This window comes from Panthera uncia, assembly GCF_023721935.1.
Source record: "Panthera uncia isolate 11264 chromosome A1 unlocalized genomic scaffold, Puncia_PCG_1.0 HiC_scaffold_17, whole genome shotgun sequence".
NCBI lineage: Eukaryota > Metazoa > Chordata > Mammalia > Carnivora > Felidae > Panthera > Panthera uncia.
This window is the reverse complement of record NW_026057577.1, coordinates 124,670,062-124,695,435: the sequence shown is the minus strand read 5'-3', so window position 1 is coordinate 124,695,435 and position 25,374 is coordinate 124,670,062. Positions and strand designations below refer to the sequence as shown.

The 25,374-nt window shown below is 38.5% G+C and overlaps 1 protein-coding gene across 4 annotated transcripts in view; it reads left to right on the top strand.

Annotated features, from left to right (window-relative positions):
* The window catches only part of SPEF2 (sperm flagellar 2), a 183,321-nt gene that overhangs the window by 113,282 nt on the left and 44,665 nt on the right, over nucleotides 1-25,374 (top strand). For all 4 annotated transcript variants that reach the window (XM_049648173.1, XM_049648172.1, XM_049648174.1 and 1 more), the window contains 6 exons: nucleotides 957-1,108; nucleotides 4,827-5,007; nucleotides 11,916-12,063; nucleotides 13,875-14,003; nucleotides 15,101-15,239; nucleotides 18,221-18,450. In XM_049648173.1, the coding sequence (XP_049504130.1) occupies nucleotides 957-1,108; nucleotides 4,827-5,007; nucleotides 11,916-12,063; nucleotides 13,875-14,003; nucleotides 15,101-15,239; nucleotides 18,221-18,450 (979 nt within the window). The remainder of the gene's footprint in view (nucleotides 1-956; nucleotides 1,109-4,826; nucleotides 5,008-11,915; nucleotides 12,064-13,874; nucleotides 14,004-15,100; nucleotides 15,240-18,220; nucleotides 18,451-25,374) is intronic.

Genomic DNA, 25,374 nt, shown 5'->3' with positions numbered 1-25,374 from the left:
AGAGCTTCAATCTTTAGGCCCTCAGGTACTGGTTTAAGTAGCCCTACTAATCAAAGCAAAGTCTGGATGTCATGTTTATACTACCAAAAAGCAGTGTGAACATGCCAACTGCTCTGAGACCTAATGGGAGAATGGGCTGAAAAACTCATGGTCTACATTTGTGTGTTTGGCACTCACTGTACATGCATTTACTCATTACTGCAAAGGGAAATGGCTTGGCTGGCCGGGAGTCCCTTGTGAATAACTGATGCTCGACTTATCACCAACTCCTCTGTGTTCTCCATTTTGCTCAAGGCAGTACTGGCAAAGTCAACAGATGGGTTTTGCTGTGAGCCTGGAGGAATGATCTCATATTCTACACCTATTGAGCAAGAACAGAAACTGTGAAGAGAGAACTGTCTGTTACCACTTTGCCTTCCCATGTCATTTCTCCACAACTATGTTTCATTGTCCTAGAGGACCAAAACCTAGTCTCTTATTTTGTACTTCAATTTTTTGTTTTTGTATCTGCATCTGTGTATGTATTTATCCTATTTTTGGCATCTCTCAAATCAACTAATTTGTTACCTCTGGTAGAAGACATTCACGTATTTGTTAATGTATCGGTTGGTTGAATATACAGGACACAGGAATTCTTAATGTCAAAATAATGCATAATATACACTACTTCAGGCATCATACATACTGTAATCTTTTGTCACAATATCAAGAGGCATAGAAATGCCATCTTCTTAAGTGGAATTATACTCAATGAGTACAGAGAGCACAAAGTCACCAGTTATCTTTAATTTTTATGAAATTTTAGATATACACTTACAGCTAATTCTCTTTCTTAATTTCCAGAAAATTGATTTCAACTTAAATATTTTTAAATAGTGCTTACAGAACTTAGATAGGAAATATGTACAGATCAGCTTGCTCATTCTTGGGTATTGACAGTCATTTTGCTATTAAAGGCAGAATTGAACCGTTTCGAAGATACAAAGAGATTCCTTCAAGATTATTACAGGGGAATGGAAGGCAAAATCCCAATCGACGACAATAAGAGATTTACTCGAGTCCCATTGGTCCAAGTGGATGGTAGAGACATTTCAGAAAGCCAACACAGGTAGGGCAGGCTATCGTGTTCTACTATACTTGGTTTGAATTAAAAATTTGTGATTTTAAGTTGAATACTGCTAATAAAAACCACACTCCTGGGTGCCTGGGTGGCTCAGTTGGTTAAGCATCTGACTTCGGCTCAGGTCATGATCTCACAATTTGTGGGTTAAAGCCCCGCATCGGGCTCTGTGCTGACAGCTCAGAGCCTGGAGCCTGTTCCGGATTCTGTCTCCCTTTCTCTCTGCCCCTCCCCTGCTCACACTCTGTCTCTGTCTCTCTCAAAAATAAATAAACACTAAAACACACACACACACACACACACACACACACACACACACTTCTGTATCTGCACATCAAAAATCCAAAAAAGCTCTAAAGAATGAAAAATTTTCTAACTTCAACTTAAGACTACTGATATGCATTATTATCTAAATTATGGTGACTATTTACTCACTTTGCTGCAGAAATATAGTGCATTTTATTATGAAGTGCTTCCAATGGAGTCTGCTGGGGATAGTATATATAAATTTTCAATTCTGGAAAACTTTTGGTCCAAGGGTTTTCAATAAGGAATCATGAATCTCTACCACTTTTATGAAAGGTTCCAAGCACTGTGTGTGTGTGTGTGTGTGTGTGTGTGTGTTTGTGTGTGTGTGTCTGTGTGTGTTACATGTAAATGAAAATGGAAGAGGTTATGAGTCTTCTTTTACAGGTAAACATAATTGAGAAACAGTGAAGGTTCAGTCATATGTGATCATGACTTCATGAGACTGAAAGACTTGTCAATAGTCTAACATCAGATTCCTGCCAGAGCAAGAGAATAAAGAATTATATTTTCAAACACTCCCATGCAATACAAAAGTTTGTAAATCATTGCTTTTATAGACCCCGTGGGTGGGGGCAGGGGAAGGGCAAGGTCCCAAACCCAGAGAAGCTATGAGCAATAGAAAAAATGTTTTAAAGAAATAGGGAGTGGGAGTGGTAGCAATTCCTATGATTGCTCATAGGGTCTCAACTATAAAACGTTAAATGTGCAAAAGGTAAGAATTAAAATAAATTAAGGTAACAAAAATAAAATTAAAAATCCTTAAAATTAAATGATTAATTAAAATAAGCTAATAAAATAGCATTAAGAATTAAAGTAATATTTTCTCATGACCCATAAGGAGGTCATGAGAAAATAAGAATCAATAAATACGAAGAGGGGAAAAAAAAGAAGTTAGATTTTAAGAATAATACACATGCTGAACATTAAATTTAGATCTCCAAAGATATGATATGTATTGTAGCTGGAAAGTACTATGTGTACTTTATAAGCTTTCTCAAGTCAATGCAGGTACATGTCGCACAGATTAAATATGGTATAGTGAATATGTTTTGAAGACAGATCTGGTTTCAGTCCTGGGTCTGTTACTTACTAGGTGTATGTGAGTAAATTAAAACAATTTATTTTGGGGGAAAAGTCACCCCAACTCTCTTAAGCCTTGGTTTCCTTATCTATAAAGTAAGGCTGTTGTGAACATTACAGAAAATGAAATCTTCAAAGCACTGAGGACCACGTTAGGGAATCAGAAGACTTGAGATCTAGTCTCAATAATCTCAATAAGTGGTGACTATTATTATTGAATGTTATAACAATAACTTACATGCACTATTTTAATGATAAGTGTTGCATGTCCTTGCTTTGTTTTATCATCCCATGTACCAAGAAGGATTTGAGATGACCTGAACACAATATGGTTATACATAAGATCTGAGACCCATTTCTTCTCTCTAGATTTCCTCCATCTAATCCCACCGTGTCCCAATCATGCCCACGTGTAAGCAGGAAAATACAAGAAGGAAAGTTTGTACCTACTTCTTGGTACAAATACAAGAGAAATGTGTAACTCAGCAAGCTGCTGAAAGAGAACTTTGAAAAGCCAATAATAAAAAATTCCACAGGCAATATGAACCATCAGAGCCATTTAAAGAGGCCAAGTTCCAATGTCTACGGTAGCAGTGCATTCTGTTCTTAGCACAAATAGCAAGTTAGGCATATTGGGGAAGCTATTAAAGTTGGTTAGCAGAATAAAACAGGCAAAAGAACAGGCCGTTCTTATTTTCTGCAAAACAACTGTGCACCAATCTCAACCTCAAATCACTGCTTTGAGTATCTACTAAAACTCTCGATCAATGTATCAACCAATCAACCAATCAGCTATAGTCTCTTTAACATATATAAGGGAAGCAAGCACACTGACAAGCATTTTCACATAGCTGTCTATTTTATTCCTGTAACAACAACAACATAATAGTAAATAATAATTGATGAATAACTAATAATTAGCGGTTGCTAAGAATTAGTAACAACAGTAATAGTAGTAGTCTTATGTTTGTATTATTCAAGGGAAGGAACTTCAGAAAGGAGCCCCAGTTTGTATCTATTGATAGTGACAGAACTATAGCTAGGCCAGAATTTTTTCCAGTAAATGAATTCTAACCCCAAATTTTATTTCTAAATGATATGCCACCACTGCTGTCCTCCAAAGCACGGTGTTAGGAAATGCTTGTTGGACTATATTAAACATTTAGAGATGATCACACAAATTTTACCTTAACTTGTTAGACACATGAATTTCAGTGTTTCAGTGACAGATTTAGCATTACTTGATTGTTAAAATGTAAATTGTCCTGTGGGTAGATGTATGCGGCATTGAAGCACCTTCGCACACCCCCTCCAAGTACTATAAGAATCAAAGAGCCAAGTTCAAGAAACCACATCTAATGCTTCAAAACTAGACCAAGCTAATTGTTTGGTGGAGTTCCCAATCAGCCTTCTGGATCAACAATCTATTCCCCAGCAGTTTGAGTCTGCCAAACCAAATGCTTGCTCCTATTATTGCTCCTGACTCCTCAGGTTTCAGCAAAGTCAGAGCTGGAGCTTCTCTCCCCACCCCCATTCTGTGCCCAAGCTGAGGGCTCTTTGCACTTTGTATCACCAGGGTGGATCCCAGTCATAATAAGCACTCTGCTTTGGGGATCTCTACCTGCTTCTCTTAGCCTTTGAGATTTGGGAGTCCTTCGGGGAGAGAATGTTCCCAGCGGCAGCTCTAAAATTTCTACAAAGGGGCAATAGTACGGCTGAAAGAAGGGAGAGCTTAACTTCGTGTTCCCAAAGCATTTTACAAATCAAAGAGAGGCCATCATTTATCCCTACTCTAAACTAGGGAGGTTTGTTGGATGTCTGTCCCACCCACTATCAAAACCTTGTTGCCTCCATGGGATTCCCCCTTGCAGACCTCACATCTTTCATATCCTGATTTTTAATTTTCCACTTCAGGAAGCCAAATGATACTAGTCATCTTGAAGGAGTGATGCCCAGTTTTATTTGGTTTGCTTTTCCATGACTGATTTGTTCCTTGTTAGAAGTTTATGCCCTGGCTAAATTTCAAAATTGCACTTCTTCATAATTGCCATTGTTTAATTTCCCTCCTCGTGATTACTGAGAATAACCGTAAAAATTATGTTTTGTTACTATTTGTTTCTAGTTTCCTCTTATTAATAAGACTATTAAAATGTGAATATAGTCTTTTATAGTCTTCATTTGAAGAGTTCTTCCAGCACGACTTTGAAAATTGAGATTAAAGCAAGACAACAAGATTTCCAAAATAACATGGTCATAAAGAGAGAATTCTGTTAAATAAAACATTTATGTTTCCTTTTGGTTTGCTTGTTTTTCAAAGAATTCCTCTAATTCCTCGAATATCCGTTTCCCCGGATTCAGCTACGTCCAAAACAAAAACAAAAACCATACTGAAGGGCAAGATTGATTACTCACTGGAAAATGTTGAGTCGAACTTTGAGGCAGATGAGAAGTTGCTAATGGACACCTGGCAGCAAGCTTCTTTAGCAATATCTCACATGGTAAGCAGTGCTTGTTACTACCTTTTCAGCAAAATCCATTCACTAAGTACCAATATTCCTAGTATGCTCTGAGTAGAAAATTTACACAATGTTGTATAACTTTATACCTTCAGGAACTGTTTTGCTTTGTTTTCTGAAAGAAATAAGAATTGAAACGATTCAGTCAGCAAATATATATGATCAAGAATGGAGTAAACCAACATGTAGTTTATTTTCTGTGCTGGGCCAACGTTCCAAGTACAGAGGCCAAAGGGCCAATCAGGAAAAGTCAACAACGTATATCAAATATAATGCAATAGGGAGGGGTGGGACTGTGGCCAAGTGGAAATTGTACTCCTAAAGAAGAGTGTGCTACTCCACCCTAACCAACTTTGCCATTTAAGGATGAGGCCCAGTATGGACAGATCTTCCAATTTTTCAAGAAAAGCCAGAAATTCAAATTTTGTATGTGAAGCCTACTCATTTAAACATGTTAGAAATAATCAAGTTTGCAAAACTTTACAGAGCCAGGCAATACACACATTTGGCCTATAGGCCTCTGGTTAACATAAGTTACCTATGGGGTATTATCCTCTTTATCATGGAAAAATGGGGATCCAGAAAGGTTAAAAAATTTTGCCAAGGTCACTTAACAGGTAAGTGTCTAAGAGGAGATTTGAACCTAGAACTGTAGGAGTTCAAAGTTCCAGTCCTTTCCAGCTTCACTGGGAGACAAAGGGATAATAGTCGTTGCCTGCAGGGGGCCTGTACCAAATCAGAAGAGAAGGGAAAAGTGTCCAGAGAACTTTAATGTAAGTAGAAGCTTCACCCTGTAAAGAAGGTACACACAGAGTTTAACTTGGATGGCCCCTGTTCCTTCATCCTCCAGGCCTGGGTGCCCAGTGTGGTTCTGTTCTCATTCTGGGCCAAGCTTTCTTTGAGTTTTCTTGAAATATCCCATCCAAACAAGAGGCAGTGTCAACCTTCCAAAAGATTTTGTGGAAGAGTTAGAAGAGGAGCTTGCCCCAGGGTCTCAGAGCCAGGAGTCAACTCGCATTTTCCGAGTCCCTTCCTGGCCACTCTGCCTCGAGGGTTCTTTTCTCTGGTCTATCTCACAGCAGCCTCATTGCCTCCTTTCCGTTCTCCCCCTCTTCCTTTTGTTCCTTCTTTCGTTTCTCCTCTCAAAAGTGATTGTAGATTCCTGTCATTATCTTGCTTCTTCTATAAAAAAATTTAATGTGAGTTTTGACAAAGTGCACAACCTAAAACTGCACAGCTTGATGAATGCACCTGAAGTACACACTGGTGGAACCTTCACACAGTAGAAGTGGGAAAGGTCGGCACCTACCAAGTCCTTCTTGTGCCCCTTCCCAGGCCTAACCCCCTTCATCCCTACAACACAGAAGCCCTATCTCCCTTTTTGCTAGCCATTGCCTTGATTTTCATAACAGTTTTATCTCCCGAGTCTGTATTTCTTAACAGAAGAATTTAGCTTACCTTGCTTTTGAACTTTACATACATGGACTCCTACTTTTTGTCTCTGTGTTTCCTTTTGCTCAACATTATTTATGAGATTCATTCTATGTTATTGAGTGTAGCTGTAGTCCATTCATTTTTGTTGCTGTATATTGTTTCATTATATAAACTTATCCCAGTTTATTTAACTGATCTGCTACTAATACACATTTGGGCTTCCAGTGTGTGCCATTATGGATAGCCCTGCTATGAGTATTCTAGTACTTGACCACTGCTGCGCATATGCACACACAACCGTTGGATATATATCTAAGAGTATTTGCTAGCTTCGATGTCAGTAGATAATACTATACATAATACTTCAGTTTTCATAAGTAATGCCAAATTCTTTCCCCATTTCATGGCAGTATCATCTTCGTCATAAATTAGGTGACCTTCTATCATAAATTAGTTCTGTCACATTGCTCTATTTTTCCATATTTGTACTGAAAACTGTCAATCCTTTATTTGTCATATCCTTTATTTATCTAAATGAGCAAATCTTCTCACCTTGTCATCTGTCCAGAGTATTTTGGCACTTCTTGGCTCCTTGCCTTTCCATATAAAATTTCAAATCAGCTTGTCAAAATTTACAAAAATGTTGGCCATAGACTTTTTTAGGATAATATTTATCAGATTATGGAAATTTCTTTTCATTTATAGCTTACTTTGAGGGGTTTTCATAAATATATTAACAAATTCTTTTTCCACATATATTGAAATTGTCATGTGATTCTTTTCTCTGTTTTCTATTAATGTTAAATATCATATTGGTCAATTTTCTATTAGACTTACATTGCCTCCCTGGAATAAGTCCAACATTATAATGAAGCATCATCGTTCTTACATATTGCTGGATTTGCTTCCTAATACTTTGTCTAGGATTTTTGAATCTTTGTTCATGAGTGAGAAAATTCTATAATCTTTCTTTCTCATTCTGCCTTGTCAACTTTTAGCATCCAGGTAATACTAGCCTCATAAATCAAGCAGGATATGTTTCTTCTCTTTCTATTCTTTAGAAAAGTTCGAGGAAGTTGGAAATATTTCCTCTTGAAATGTTTAGTAGCCTTCAAGAAGCTATCTGGGCCTGGGGGCACCTGGGCAGCTCAGTCAGTTAAGCATCTGACTTTGGCTTGGGTCATGATCTCATGGTTCAGGAGTTCAAGCCCCATATCGGACTCCCTGCTGTCAGTGCAGAGCCTGCTTTGGATCCTCTGTCTCCCCTCTCTCTCTGCCCCTCCCCTGCTTGTGTGCATACTCTCTCTCCCTCCCTTTCTCAAAAATAAATGAACATTAAAAAAAAGAAAAGCCTGATGAACTGAGCCTTTTCTTACTAGGAGTTAATCTTCTTTATAATGCTTTTTTGGAAATTATACTTTTAAATATTGTTTACATGATATATCTTTGTTCATCCTCTCATTTTTGTCCTTTATTTTTTCTTGCTTGCTTTTTTCCCCTGACTTTTTTGGAAGTAGTGCATTCTGTTACTGTTCTCCTAATGGTTACTCCAGGAATTATATCATGAATTGTTAACTTATCAAAGTCTACATATTTTTTAGTCAGTAATTCAAGGTGTTATTCATAGAGTAGCCACTAAGTGAATTAGTGTGTGTTACTTCCAAACTAATATAGGGAAAAAAAGTGAATAAATTTAAAATATTCAATCCAACAGAAGAAAAAAAAGGAACAGAAAAAGATTTAGAAACAAACAATACAAACAGAAAGCATATAGAAAGATGGTAGATGGTAGATACCCCAAGTATATCAATAGCTACTTTATATTTATAAGGGCAAAATGATCCAGATGAAGGAAAAGGATTGATTTATTTTTTTTAAAAAAAGCATATGGTGTTTATAAGCTACAGAAATGATCTTCTGTTATTGACCAAAGAGGAAAATGGGGTAGTGTGATGACCTCCGGTAGCCACCACGGAATCCTAAACCCTTGACCCAGAGGCTCAGAGCTCCCTATCTTGCTGGTACCAACTCATCAAACCCTCTCATAAGTGAACTAGATATTGCTTCCTACATATTTCATGGGCATTAATAATTTCAGTGCCTTGGCTAATGTCATCTTTTTCTCCTAAAATATGTTCCTCCTTCCTTCTATTTGCTTAATTATATGTTTTCTATAATTCTTCAGAGCTAGTTCCTGCTTTGATTCCTGACTAGTTGGCTGCCTATTTGAAGGCCTTGCCTTCTCTGATCATGTGCTTTTCCAGTCCCTGTAGCAATATTGTCTCCCCAAGCATTCGGCTTTCACTATCTATGTCATTGTTTGTCATTTTTATCTCGTTAGTTGTTTCTCTGAATACTTAACTGGGTTCTAAAACTTTGTATGTACTGTGCACCTAGCATCGTGCCCACATCTAATAGGATACTAAAGCCCTCAGCACAGTCTGCTGCTATACCGATGATCCTGATGTCACTGTTGATGATGATGGCAATGACCATAGTGATCACTGCAAGATTACAATGACCAAGCACCAGAGAGTGGGAAACCAGATCTAGGAGTTCAAGAAAAAAAAAGAATTATTATTCTTATTGAGCTACATAAGTAATTTACAAGTCTTAGAAATCCCATCAGAATTGCCTAGGGAAAATGACTTGGTAAAATATTACATTATTAGAGCATCATATAGCACGAAGATCATCATACAGCACAAAGTTAACCTCTCTCGGTTGTGTGATTTTACAGAAATTACCTAGCCTATCTTAGCCTTCAGTTCCTTATCTGTAACATAGGAGACATTCCACACACTTTTCCGCTCTTGAATGGCTGAAAGATCCGGTGAAATAATATATACGGAAGTGTTTTAGAAATTGTAAATATAGTAAGTCATGATGTTAGAAAATTTATTGAAAATTGTACAATTTTCTTATGGACTTTATTTTTTTTAATGTTTACTCATTTTTGAAAGACAGAGCATGAGCGGGGAGGGGCAGAGAGAGGAAGACACAGGATCCGAAGCAGGCTCCAGGCTCTGAACTGTGAGCACAGAGCCGGACACAGGGCTCAAACCCACGAACCGTGAGATCATGACCTGAGCAGAAGTTGGTCACTTAAACAAATGAGCCACCTGGGCGCCCCCCTTGCAGACTTTAAAAAACCACATAGAAAGCATAGGAGAAAAGTTTACTAATTACTAATCTAATTAGTATTCCTAATAATTATATTTGAATCCTGATTTTATGTTTCTAATGGATTTTCTTGGCATTGATGTTACATGACCTTAATCGAATTTTAAGTTTCAAGTGAGACAGGCGTGATTCGGCAAACTTGCAGGGAAAACGGTACCAGCAGAGATTAACACAGCTGAAATAAGAGCACTTTAAAACGGGCTTTTTTTCTACATAGCAATTTTACCAAGGGCTACCCATTTAGTGTGCTATGTTAATTTTCAGAAAAACTTTCTTCTAATTAGCAGGTATGCAATGATTTCAAAGAAACAAGTCATATTTAACACCCACAATGTCAAGACATTATTTCTAGAGTTTCTTTGGGCTTACAGGTAGATTGCTGGATGTATTGTGAATTATGTTAATTTTTGAAAGAGACCCAGAGGTCTTTGAGGGAAATGGACCAAAAATATGCAGATGATGATAATTATCATCATCATCATCATCATCATCATCACCATCACCACCACCACCACCACCACAAGATTGTTTATAAGGGAGAAACATCCAATTTTAAAGAAAATTGCTAACTTACTGTGCTTTGCAAAAACAAATTCAAAAATGAATTGCTTGCAATTTAGTGGGGGGATGTTAACAAGTCTGCTTTCAGCTTTACCAAGAATTTGAAAGTACAGTAGATATCATGAAATCCATTTTTGTGGATTAAGGGCATCTAATTAAAACCACACACACACACACACACACGCACACACACACTGAAACCTTGTTCTCTGAAACCTTTCACTATTTCTCCAGGGCTCCACTGATCTTAAGGAAGCTATGGGTATATTCTGTGGAATATGATTATTTTAGAAGAAATTCCATCTATTAATAAGCATTTCCTTGGCATCCTCTATGAGCACAGCAGGTGCTAGAAGCTGCTTAAAGCCCATTTGGAAGATTGGGCAACACTTCACATTCAGAGAACAGTTGGGGACAGTAATACGCCAAGCCCTGGGGTGGGAAGTGTGCAGGAATTCTGGCTGAGCAGGCACTGGCTGGTGTATCTTGCCAAGACGAAGCGTCATTGAGGGGAGAGATTGTGCCTTATTCATCTTTCTATTCACCTCCAAGCAACTTCCTCCTTCTCATCTTGGCCCCTCGCTCGGTCCTCCCCAGAGATAACGTCAGGTTTGGACACAGTAAGCACTTTAATAAATAAATTGTCGTGACCCCCGTTTCGTCACCAACTGCTTTATTGAGGCTTTAAGGTTTTCAACCATATGTTGCTCCTGCCACCTTGGTGTGTGCAGGTTTGCTTTCTCCCTTTCGGGAGTCTTTTTTCCCCACTCTCCTTTCTCAGGGCTACACCCCTAAGTGCTCTTCACCTCTCCAGGGGCAGCTGGATTCACTTCATAAGGTCCGGCCTTTGAAACTGCAGGCATGTCCCCAAGACAAGTTATTCTTGCTGCTTGAAGCACAGAGCCTCAGAGGAGATGTGGACGGGACCCAACAGCACCCCACCCTCCCCATTCCTCGGCTCTTCTGGGGTGGCCCCACAACTAACCTCTCAAAGCAGGACACTGTGCAAGTGAAAGGAGGGGTTGCTGAGTTGGCTGGAGGCTGAGTGTGCCCCGAGTGGAGGAAGCTGACACTAGAAGGGACGCTAGCCTGCAGGACAGGTCATTCTCATGAGCACTTCCTGGATGAGGCTGGTGTTGGAGTAGAATGGAAGCCCAGCATCCAAGTGTCTGGGAGCCCAATCAATATAGGACATGCATTCCCAAAACTTGGTTGGGGGGTGGGGTGAGAAATTCTCACCCATTTTATGTATAAAGCACAAGTATGCATAAATACATAGATACACTTTGGAACATTAAAATTTCATGGAGGAGGCTATTAGGAAAATCTGTCTTTAGAACTCTGTAGGGGAGTCTAATAATAATAATGATGATGATGATGATGATGATGATGATGATAATAATAAAAGATGAGAAACATTGATACAGGAGAATGCCCTGGGTTGAAGGCCAAGAGATAACAGGAACTTGGAAGAATGGGAAGTGGGGAGGGGGCTAAATCCATAGAGTCTGAGATTAAAAAGGAAGCTTTTTAAAAGCGTAACCATGACACTGTCACAGACACCAAAGTGTGTTTTCCATAAAGATTGAATACATGGCATGATTGTTTGCAATAGAATGAGGCTTCAGTGGAATTGAGTGATGACTAAATCCAAACAGTTACCATATTTCCTAAGTGTTGCATTAATTAAAATATTGCTCATATACAACCAGGTGGCTGCTGAAATTCATCAGAGGCTCATGGAAGAAGAAAAGGAAAACCAGCCAACAGATACAAAAGAAAAATCTCCTCAGATGGGTACAAATAAAAAAGTCAAAAATGAACCGCCCAGGAAAAAAAAGGCAGACAAAAAAGCAAAAGGTATTCCTGGTTTTAGCATCCAAAACTGTGGATGCTTATGCCTCTCCTTGGTAGAACACAAACATTTAAGCAGACACATTAAAGCTACTGTTTGTTAGGTTTAATTTAGAGACTCAGGCTCCTGTGGTGTCGGCTGGCTGATCATACCGTGTACCTGTCTCACCTAACTTGTTTATCCAAATAGTCAAGTGTCTCCAAGATAAAACAAACCTCAAAAACAGTTTGGAACATGCTAGAAGAACGCCAAGATGACAATATGTCATCTGAAAAGTGTGCTCAATGGGGCTGCAGTACCCGAGACAAGTTTGGGTGAAAAGTGATTATGTGGATGTAAGTTTCAGGTTGAATTCAGGTTTCTGGTTTAATGTAAGCAAGTACCTCTCTCCTGGAGGCCTCCTGCCTAATCTAATAGAAGTGAGAGAAAACTTGGGCTGGGAGAGACCTCCCGTCAACCTTGGGGATAAACTCTGCCACCAACATTACCCACCTGTACATATTTAAGGTAAGTTGAGGCAAGAGAGGAAGAGACAGAAATATGTGAGCAGAAGTCACCTCCGTAGTCAGTTGCTCATGACATGACATGATTGTTAGGCACCTGCTAGCAGCACACCATGATGGGTGCTACAGACACCATGATGAACTTGAACAAGAACAAAAACATAGTCCCTGCCCTGATGGAAATCTAGTCTATCGGCAGAGACAGACATTTGACCAGTCATTGTTCTTTAGTTGGGAAGGTACAGGTGACCTTGAGAGCAAGGTCACCTACTCCATCTGAGGGGTAGGGAAGCACTTCCCAGAGTACATTTAAGCAATCCTGAGCAGGAGTGAGATGGAAGCACTGAGGATGCGGGCGGGGAGAGCAGGGGGTGGGGGGGACATTGAAGTAAAGAGAAGAATAGCACTGCGTAAAAAAACACACCACATGGTCCATCTCAGATGGTAGAAATGAAAGAAATAAGCAGCATTTGAAAGACATGCTTCAGTTTACCTTAATGGTTAAATGGCTGAGTCAAGTCCCTTAATTTTACAGACGATAAAACAGAAATCCAGCAAGATTAAGTGTTCTTTCACCTGTAACTTAATACACACATCTACTATTGCCGTTATATTTTATTACAGTTTCTTTGTTTACAATTATCTCCTCTTCACAAGATTTGAACCCATTGGGGTCAGACCTTCAAGACAGATTTACTGCACTAAGTAGAATCACGTGAATGGGGCCTTCAGCTGGAATCACACTGCCATTTCGCAAGGGCAAATTCTCTGACAAATGCTGACAAATGCTTATTTTCTAATTCTCTTACGTAATCACTGAAGTACTTGTAGGTAAGTGCTACTGAAAAGATTGTTCAGTAGATTACAGATTCTTGACCATGAGCCTCATTTCAGCCATATCTTCTGGAGGTTATTCCCTGGTCTTTTCTTGATGAGGATCTGGGAAACACTTGGCTCACACTGGTGCCTTGTATGGAGCGGTGCTTTCGCAAGTGACTAATGGCATCCATGCTATGTTGTGGTTTGCTAATTTCTGTCCCCAGGCTCTGAATCACGCCTTCTTTGGAATCTAGTACCACTTCATTTTCCCATGATGCTACACAAATGGGGCATTTTTATATGCATCTAGCTGAGATGCCACCTGGAGAATTCTCAAGGAAAGGTCAATATTTCAAACTCACAGTCAGGGCCAGGGTTGGTCCTTTGCAAATCACAAGAGGTTTACTACAGACCCGCACATTTCTCTTTGTTCTCATTTTATCTGAGTAGCTGTGTGGATACTTGCATGCCGGCACCTTCCACTGTCCTTTTAGGTAAATCGCCACCAATAGCAGAAGCCACACCCGTGACAGTATCACCAGAGCAGACTGCCGAAATGGAAAGGAAAAAGGAACTGATGCTCAAAATCAAGGAAGAACACCTTGCTGCCCTGCAGTTTGAAGGTAGCAGTTGAAAAGAACCAAGATGATACTTTTCAGTGGAAAATAGACCAGTAGGACCAACACCCCATGATTGGCTCAAGTTGTGTCTAGAACACAAAGCAAAGCAATGGAAAAATACAACATTTAGCTGGTTGTTTTCATAAAACCACACGAGGGCTAGATTTGACTGTTCTATAATTGTCTGGTGGGATCTCAAAAAGAAACAAAGAAAATTTGGGAAGGGGTTAGGAGAACACCAGCAATAATTAGAATCTCAAAGAACAGAAACAAAAAGAATATGTTAGAGTCAGTGTGAGAAGGCTTAGGACCACGTGTGTTGGTGGTTTTATATGCTAAGAATAATTAAGGCCTCTCACTAGGAAAATAAATGCTAACTAAAGGCTAACAGGCCCTGAAAGTGAGTTCTTGGGAACAGAGGCCAAGAAGAGCCAGTCATGAATCAATAATGTTCAAGAGCCTCCTTTTCTGTAGATAACAATGATTTTACAAGACATATTCTCCTTCTGTCTCTTCCATTTGTCATATAATGCAACTAAAAATGGACTTCAAAAAAAAAATCAGAAAATTTAGCAAATTAGGCCAGTGGCGGTAGAAGAAGCAAAGAAGAAAGATGGGAAAACTATTTCAGAAGTAAAATCCACGTCTGTGGATAGTGTGTGCCAGGGGCAGCCATAAGCCCTGGGACACATGGGTTTTACCCTAGTTTTTCCAGTGCTAACAAAGTACAATGGCATTGCTATCCCAAGTTTCTAAAAGTAGGGAGATTATCAAGAGACTTTGTACCTTCCTTTTTTTTGAAATACAGAAATTATCTATTTGTGTTTTCCCATTCCAATTTATCAAAGAGTATATTGCTATAAAGTGCAATAAAATGTAAATCTCAGTTTATACTTTTGGTTTAAATAAACTGTCAAATGACCCTACCATACATTACATTTTTTTCTCAATGACATAGATCAGGTATTACTTGTCTATACTCGTATATTAAATGTGCACCTACATCTGGACAAACTGAAGCATGATTGGTTTAAAATTGAATTTAGTTGGTTAAAAAATGCATGTATACATTTTAAAATCCTCATTTTCTTTTTAAATAGAGATAGCCACACAGTTCCGACTTGAACTGATAAAGACAAAAGCACTGGCTTTCCTTGAAGATTTACTAACAAAGGTGGTTGATGTATATAAACTCATGGAAAAGTGGCTTGGTGAGAGGTACTTGAATGAAATGGCCAGGTAATATACTGCATGGCTTTTCAAATGTATTTTGAAAATGTATATTTTTTAATGTATTTTAATGAAGTGTATTTAAAAATGTATTTTTTTAAGTCCTGGGGGCCAAAGTTGGCAGGTTTTTAGGCATTTATAAATGTAGATTACATTTACAAATTGAAATTTTGACCTTTTAGGGGATCACATGTGCATTTGTATTGGCTTGTTTCAAACAGTAAGTTGCATATCAAAGTGTCCTATTGTAATAGCCAGATTTGCACCTCATTTCTGAGTTTGGTTTTTACACTGCTCAATGAGGACCTTAGTTTACGAGGTAAGATTATGCATTATTTTTAAATATTTTTCAGAAATAAGATAATGTTTCACATTTTTCTAATGCCAGGCTCATTAGTAGTCAGGGCCAATTAATGGGAGATTAAGAAGTCATTCACTGGTATGTTTTACCACTTAGGCTGATTCCCTTGTTAGGGTAATACCCAGTACTGCTTTGCTGTTGGGTTCCAAAGGTTTTTTCAGACTTTTCATCTCTAGTGGGGGGCAGAGAGTTTTATTCCCTTAATTCTCCCGTAAAAAAGCAGCTCAGCAAAGCAGAAATAGCCCTCAACTGAAAGTCAGGAGACATGATGCTCCGAGAGTTGGGGACTCCTTCCTTGCCCACAAATTAGCAGCATGCCTAATTGCTTGGGGCCCTGTGGCCTTCATCTATAAAAGGAAAGACTCCAACCAGGAAACTCCAGAGGTTTCTACTAGATCTAGATTCTGTGAACACTACAGTTTCCAATCAACATTTACTGAAGATTTAGAAGTTGCTACCTACATAGAATATAAATGTCAAGTGTTCTCCGAAACAAGTGCCATCTACAAGACAGTTGTTATAGTTTGTTCTCTACAATCCTTGTCTCATAATGAAAGTTCTTTTGTAAAATCTTCAGCCTAGATTTTTATATCTGTTGTTCTATATAGTAACACACACACACACACACACACATACACACACACACACACATAACTCAGCCTGGTTGCAGTAAGGCTTATTTACCTTACTATTACAGTAAGGCTTAAAATAATTTTACTACTGTATAGCCAAGTGAGTTATCATTAGCATCACAGAGCAGTGATGTTCGGTTCTGTTCTCTGCCTGCCACTTACAAATGAGAACATGTCTTCTTAATTCTTAAGATTCACAGCTCTCATCCATGTGACCATCAAGAGTAAATTCGTATTTTTATCAGATGTATTCCAATTTCTCAGATATATATTATGTGTATGTATCTGACCTCTGAATGTAGCCAGAAGAAGTTAAAACTAGGACTGTTCAGCTATGCTTTCTGTTTTGGTTATTGCAAAAACTCTGGTGGTAAAAGAAAACTAGAGAGAGAGAGAGAAAGCTATCCGATCCCTGGGAACTTCAAATCTTGCTTTTTATTCTCCTGGTACTTTTTAATTCCTCCCATTCATAAGAAGGGTATGCCTGATAACCTCCACTAGGTGGTGCACACCCATTTTGAGATCTTGGTTCTCGTTCAGTCTTGGTCTGCGGTTGTCGGCCCTTCTCACTCAAGGTTGCAAACTTAATAGCTATCCAGTGCCTTCTCCTCTGCACCAGCACACAACCACCACGAGGCATAAACTAATTAGATAATACGTGCAATATGGACACTCACCAACACAGAATGCTGGAGTTGAAATCTAGGGTTGTCTTTTGAGAGAAAGCAACTAATACTATTTAAAAAAATTTTTTAGTATCTGTATTTTGGTGTTCCTGGGTTACATAAAAGCAGATTAAAAATGGATTTTTCCATAATGTCCAATCTTTATTGCGAAATATAAACACAATCCTTTCTGTAATACGGTAATGTTTTACTTCTCTGTATAAATATTTATACACTTCTCGTGTAAAAACTTCTCTGGCTTTTGAAATGGCCTTTAATTAGGACCATAACTATAATCCCCAGTTCAGCTTAAATCCATGCCCTGTGTGGCTTTACATTAATAACCATAAGGTATGGAGTTATGTGTTATCAGCTCCATGCAAAGGTAAGGAAATTCAGAGAGCTTACGTAAATTACCAAGGACTCATGGGTACAGAGAATTCTGGGATGAGAGCTCAGCTTTGAGTACTCTTTCTACTGCACCTAACTATTGCTATTTATACTACATGATTTAACTAGGAATTGTTATTTGTAAAAATAGAAAGCAATTTCAATGGGTATATATTATTAAAGTCCATTCTGACAATTGTGTCTTCAATAACATCAAATTCCTTGATATAAAGTTAGAGAAAAGCCACTCTTCTAGAAATCCAGTATTAAATTTGATTAACATTATAATTTATCCTGATTCCAAATAAATGTGTTGTTCTAACAATTATATTTTACAGGTTTTTCTACCATATAACTTTATTCTGGTTCATACTTAGATTGAAATATATCTCTTGATATAATCTTGTTTACACAGTAAAATATGGTCTAATATTAATAAAACCATATTTTATGAAGTCCCTTTTTGTTCAGCTTTGTGTAAAATGTGACTATTAGCTCTTTGAGCATGCATTTTATTTCTAATCTCTATTTACTTATACTCTGCCTGTCTACAAAATGGATTTGAAGAGAATTAGAATTTTTTTTAATTTTTTTTAAGGTTTATTTATTTTTGAGACAGAGAGAGACAGAGCATGAATGGGGGGGGGTCAGAGAGAGAGGGAGACACAGAATCCAAAGCAGGCTCCAGGCTCCGAGCTGTCAGCACGGAGCCGGACGCGGGGCTCGAACTCACAGACCGTGAGATCATGACCCAAGCGGAAGTCAGACGCTTAACCGACTGAGCCACCCAGGCACCCCGAGAATTAGAATTTTTAAACATGAGGATTGAATTGTCTAACTTAGCTATATGATGTGTAGACTTTGTGTGTATGTCTACTAAGCAAATTCTGTTAACCCAGTAGTTTTTAATGGGGATAACCCTATTCATTTTTCCATTTTCAGTGTGGAAAAATTAACTGAGGTAGCTCGCTATCACATTGAAACATCGACAAAAATTCAGAGTGAACTTTATTTAGACCAAGAAGATTTCTTTATTAATGGTGATGTAAAAGTCTTTCCAGATTCCCCTCCTCCAGTACGTCCTCCACCCGTAGAAAAGGAAGAAAATGGCACCCTGACCATCGAACAGCTTGACAACCTTCGAGATCAGTTCTTAATTATAGCACCTAAAGGTAGGAAAAGTAATTATTATGAAAAAGCACAAAAAAGGATAAGACTAATGAGGGTGGAAATCACTTACTCACAAGTAAAATCAGCCCTCTGGGATTGAGTGTCACCAAAATGAGCCCTTGCTCTGTTCTAGTTTATGACACGTTTGCTTCATACAGCGTAGATCTGAATTGAACAAACAGGAGGAAAACAGTGAGTAATACTTTAGCAGTGTGGTGATCCTCGTTCCTGCTAATTCTCCTCTTGGGCCCATCCCTGCCTCTGGCCAAAAGCTGGTAAACTTGAGTATTACTTAGTCTGGCAGTTGAGAGAGACAGCCTTTGCATACACTTCCAGTCTAGGCTTTGTATTGGGGTTATGAGTTTGTGTTTCTGTCTCCCTGACTAATCTGTGAAGGGAGACCAGGGAGGAGAGAATTTCCCTTTCATATTTGCCTTTTTCCTCAGTGCTTCACAGATTAAGAACAGAACAAATAAATTGTTAACAAAATATTTGCTTAACTAATTAATTTGCTCACATATACATGTACATAGTATTTCATGCACACAATTCTTTATTTCCTTCACATTTTATCATTATGACTCTATAGCATCTGCACAGGCTTTTTTTTTAATACAGGCTCTTTCTACTCCCAGATATTCTTTAATGAATTCCATCAATTAATAGCACAGGTAATTCAGACAGGTCCTGTAGGATTAGCATCTCCTCTCCATTTTATAGGTCTGGACACTGAGTCACAAAGTAGTTTTTGCCTATGGTCATATGTCATCCAGATCTTCAAAGTTCTTGCCCCTTCTCACTGAACTAAGCCACCTCTCATAAACAGGTTTATTTTATCTTCCAATATCCACATATAGGAAAATCATTACTTTTCTCTAGAGAATAGCCAATAGCACTAACACAATTCTACTCTCAGAGTAATTAGATTTCATTTGTTCTTTAAAAGTTCAGTATTTTGGGACACCTGGGTGGCTCAGTCAGTTAAGCATCCAACTTCAGCCCAGGTCATGATCTCACAGTTCGTGGGTTCCAGCCCTGCATCAGGCTCTGTGCTGACAGCTTACAGCCTGGAACCTGCTTCAGATTCTGTATCTCCCTCTCACTTCTTCTCTGCTCACGCTCTGTCTCTCTCTCTCTCTCAAAAATAAATAAACATTAAAAAAATTTTTTAAGTTTAGTATTTCTAGAAACCCACATCAAATCTCAGTAGTTAAAAGGGCATTCCTTTACTCTAAGTCTGAACACCTCTTTGCGAAGCCCACTGGGTGAAACAGGTGTAACCACGTGCCCCTTGGGAGAACCTCTACATGTCAGTGCAACTAATCAACATGAGCAAGTCTACACCTTCAATACATAAAGACACACATGGCAGCTGTGGATGTGTACCAACTCTGGCTGGCAATATTTGGGCAGGAAGGAAATGTGGCCATCAGCAGGTGTAAAAAAAAAAAAATCACAGTTTTATAAACCCAACCCATGAAATCCCTTCCTTCTTTTGTTCAGGCAGATTCCATTCTCTTGCCCTTTGTATAGGTTTCACAGTGCCCTCTTATTACATATTTCCTTCTTCAAATTTGCTTTTGCTCTTCATTTTATTCACACCATTTTTTACATTAAAAAAGATGCATGTATAAAGATTCTGAATATGAAATACGATTTGCCTTAATCCTACACTAGGGTGATGGGAAGGAAATCATCCAATTAGCAGGTCAAAACTAAAAGCATTTGTGGGCATGTGAGTAGGTGGAAGTGGATTTTGAAAATTATCAACCACTTCTAATCCCTTTTTAAGAACCTTAGTATTCACGATGATAACCATGGTACATCCTTGGATCCAACTTCAAGTCTAGAGCCTGCATTTCAACTAAAAGTTTAAAAACAAATAACAAATAGCAGCTATAAGTTGACATGTGTATGTCTTAGAAGATTAATTCTAGAAACCATTGGGACTAAAATATGTCAACTGATACATTTGTTTGTTTTCTGAATATGGTAGAATGCAACAGCTTTCAAAGTATGGTAGAAAGAGGAAGGAAGAGGGAATAAAGGAAAGGGGGGAGGCAGGAGATAGTTATATATACATTTTAAAAAATAGATGTAAAAGGAAAACCACTTGACTGACAGACTCAGAGTGTAATTTGAAAAGTAATGAAGAAGAAAATACAAAGTTCTATTTAGGTTCTTTCTGGAACAGAGTATCAACTTTTTAAAAGTGCTCAAGAATGCAGAGCAAAAGAGGATCAGCGAGCAATGACGTTGGTCTGGGAAAACTTGGTGGGATAATACCTCAGAGGAAGGATATGGAAGAAGAGTGGTTTGATGGCAGGGATACACAGAATATTTAAAGTTCGAGGAACAGCCACTAGACAGTGTGCAGATAAGAGGCATGGGTGTGGATGTTCAGGGAAAGAATCAGGAGACTTCTTTGCCTCTTGTTCCCCAACTGCATGAACCACAGACAAACAGATGGGGAGGTCTTCTCTGTCTTGGAAACCATCTCCACCCATCCGAGCTGGAGAATTGACACATATTTAAGAATAACTGGTGTAGTTACTGCAGAACTTACAAGGCTATATAATACTGTGAGATTTGGGAGACTTCACGGTTCAAAATGAGTTATGGTCTATAAGCAATCAGTTTAAACTCTTTATTATTGGCTCAATTATACTATTTTAACACACACACATATATTTGTTGCTGTTGTTGCTTGCTTTTCAAGTACATGTAAAACCTTAGCGCAGTATCAGGTAGTCTATCAATAAAAGTCATATGCATTGTTATTTTTCTTGCTAATGTCATAAAGAGAAGGTAAAATAAGAATCATTCCATTCCATTTTCTGCACCTCAGAGTCACAGTTCTGTGATGACATTTTTGAAGCCAGGCTGCAAACCCTGACGTTGCCCCTCCCTGAGGAAGCCCAATAAGTGCAACTCACCCTTCTCCCCAACTCCCTGAGCCCCCAAAAGACCCTCTGTCTTTAGTCTTTCTTCCTCAGCTCTGCAATTGTTGTTCAGTGCCTTAAATGATACACCGCCATCCATCTTTTAAGTGAAGTCTTTTGTCATATTCCTTCTGAGAATTGGAAATCAATCTTTCATGGTACTTTCCACTGTATTTACCTTAGGACCCCTACAGTTGCCAAAGACCATCTTAGTTGAAGTGATCAGTTTGGAGCAAGTGGCTGTTAGTGGCACATTTCTAAATGGGCAATCCTACAGAATTTCTTCCTTGAACTTGAAAATTGCCGTTATTTTTAAGCCAAGAAACATGATCATTTCCATAAACGACTTCATATATGCCAGGGTAACCTATGGTATCTAAGATGCAACTTTAAAGCTCACTAAAATATGATAAAATATGATGAACAGATGGATTTTCTCTAGGAAAAAAAGCAAACATATTTGCACATAACAGTCATCATATTACCAGGCTCACAGCAAGATGCCTTAGCAAATTTATAAGGAGTGGTAATGCCCACTCCTTATAATGTCCGAAGTTCCACTTTGGTAACTTTTAATTATGCTACAAAAATACAATTATTGAGGGAAATGGATAATCCTTAAGTAAAACAAGTGACCTTAAATACTTATGAGTAACTAGCATCAGTATGTAAATGGAAAGAACTAAAGCTTAAGGAGTTTTCTGCTGAGTATTGGCTACCCCACTTGAAAAATAAAAGTCTTTGTTAAAATAGTCCTTGCTAAAGATAATGGAAAAATTGAAAATGCATTATATATTGTAATGCTTATATTCAACACTCCTTTCCTGGTCAAATTCTGCCACTTGTGATGATTCTAAATCTCCTTTGGTAAATGTAGTCATGAGACATAAAATATCATTTGTTGATATGATCGTTACAAATAGGCCAGAAAAGAAAAATGGCCTTATGCGTGATCATCATACAAGATCATGCAAAATACAATGAAACAACTTGTCATCCTAGCATTGTTCTTGCCACCCAGCAAAGATCCATACTTTAGACTCTTAGGAGCAGCTTAAGTAAGAGGCATCCAGTGGTTCAGCAAGACATTCTTTCATTGACTGTCCCAGGGATTCCCACGAGCATACTCCCAGCACAGAATGAGATGTAGCGAATATCTTCCGAATTATAACAATACCCAATGTTGGCATGGTGTCAGGCTCCATGCGTCAGGCCCCATCCCAGCATTTCCATGTTGATTCACTTCTTACCCATGGCTGGATGAGTAAGAAGACCCATCCAAGGATAAGAAGAGTCAGACAGTTCTTTTCAGTGGCACCATTCATCAAATGATTGATTAGTATGATCTTGGGCAAGTTATTTAGCCTCTCTCTGACTCACTTTCCTCATTTGGAAAATGGGGTATTTCAATGGAGCTGCTATGAGTTATTAAAGTGATTAATATATGTTAAGTGTTTAGAAAGTGCCTGGAACATAAAATGTGCAATTTAAGTGTAATATATAAGCCATTGTGATTTAATTATATAATTATAGTAATACCTCATTTTTATATAATATGTAATGTTATACAATAGTGATACAAACCCTTCTAATTATTATCCAAAATGTTAGCTCAATATCCTGAAGGTACACATACCATAATAGGCACCTACACCATTACTCTGGAACATTTCCAGAAAAAAAACAAAAAACAAAAAACACCACCTGATAGAATTAAGCCACAGGGTTTATGGCTCCCCCATGGACCAAAAACATCCCAAACAAAAGCATTCATTTTGTGTACTGCATTAAGCTCTGAGTAGGTACATCTTGTCTTTAAGCATCAAGTGCCAAGCACATCATGAAGACAGTCTTTGTCCAATGAAAGCAATTTGGAGTCTGTTGAAACTAGAACGCTTTAGCAATGTTCCTCTGCACTTAAACCAAAAGAACTCCTTTTCTTTGTAAGCCCATCAGTACTCCATGTAATGCCTATAGAGATTTGGTTCATGGCTGTTTTTGCTTCTGCTGAGAGGCTCTCCAGAGAGAACACAGTCCAGCAAATTCTACACCCTTATCCCTTTTTCAAGGGAAGCAGCATTTAGTTATTCAGGACTCTAATATTGTTCTAAAAACTGACAGGGGCCCCTCCTTTGAACCTCTTTTAAAGACCCAGAGATTCAGTGATTGGTCTCAGAGACAGAAAGCACAAACAGAACTCTTGTCTGTGGTGGCTAAGCTAGATCATTCAGCTACATGGTTTTTACAAGAATTCAAAGGAGGAAGTAGTTATTGCTGCCTTTGTGGGTCAGCATAAGGGTTAGCCCAGAGGAGAATTTTGAATGGAACCTTCCAGGAAGAAAAGCAGGGGCAGGGTGTTCCAGACAAAGGGGAAAATAGAGTAGACATTAAGATTTTGAGGTTGCATGCATGACATATTCATGGAACAGCAAACAGACCAGATGGGGAAAGAGGCAGTATTTGAGGACAGTAAAGACCTTGTGGCCAGATTGTGAAGTCTCAAAGTGGCTTGAAAAGGACATGCAAGAAAAGATTATCAAAGATATTTAGAGCCCAATGATGTGAGTGGGTTACAGGGAGAAAGAGACTCTGAGAGAGCCACAGATACTGCTCTGTTTCTCTACCAAGCCTCAACTAACAGAGAGACAGGACTGAGGGCACTGGTGGGGGGTGAGGGGGGGGAATCATTAGAAAGTTCTGTGGATCTTTCTAAGCTAGTGTCTCTGAGGAAATTATACAAATATGGCACCAATATTTGCAGGGATATAAGCCCCATATTTTAATCTGAAACCTGCTTAAATTAGTCTGACTTTACACAAATCAAAAACTGTAGAAAGATTTCTTAGAAAGGGTGATAGAGAAGGACTGATGTTATTAACAGGGATATCTCTCCAGGTGGCAAAATCTAGGGATTGGTGCAAAAAGGAGTAGCCCCCATATGTCCTGTGGTTCTCTCAGTGGGTGAACTCCTTCCGCTATGTAGATTCAGATCACGGAAATGCAGTAGTAAATCTAGAAGATTTTGGACCTGTTAAAACTGTCTGTGGGCAGGGTTTCAGCTGTAACTTTAGGAGGAAACATATTCTCATGAAGTCAGAGAATTTGCATTAGGCAAATGAAAGTATGTGCTCAGAATTCAAGATAACACCTTCTGGAAATTCTGTTCATAAAGCTAAAAACGTAAAAGCTAGCTAAGTCAGTAGCAAAAGTTCACGTCCTTTCTGTTAGCAATGAGAGACTTCTTTCACTTCTTTTTTTGTGTATTCATTCATGTGTTCACCAGCATTTGTGTGTGTCGAGCAGGCAGCAGCCTGGTACTGAAGGCCTTGTGTGGGAGAATGACAGTGTAGGGATGAAAATGAAGTCAGGAGGTATCAACTACAAGGAGAGTCCCTTTCCATGAAAACAGTAACATTTAGGATTTGATTTTGGCGGGGGAACAAAATGGAGCTAACAGTAACAACTACCAAAAAGCTGATTAAAAGGCAAATAGAAGTTAGACGCAAATAAGGTAAGAAAAGCAGAAGCAGATTGACCAATGTCAAAGGTTTTCCAGTAAAAGACGTTAAGAGCTATGAGATCATGAAAATCAATAGGGAATGTTTATTTTCTGAAACGTCTGCCACACGCTCACACTCATCTTGCCATTATGGAGCACAAAGGAAGTAAGTGTGGTTCTTTCTGCAAAAGAGTTTAAAATCTAGCTGAGCAGTCAACCTAGGACAGTAAAGCAGTGAAACAAAATGAAACACTGAGCTTTTATGTTGACATAAAGTATTTTAGTATAATATTACACAAACACATATTACACTTTTGCATTAGATTATAAAATAGGACAATATAGTCTAATGATCAGTAGGGTCACAGAAGTTGCAGGAGGGAAATAAATATATGGTGTAGGCTCCCTGCCTTCAGAGAGAAACTATTTTAGAACATTGCTTTCTGTGATTTAAATTCTTCTGTCCTTTTGTCCAGAAAAAAAAA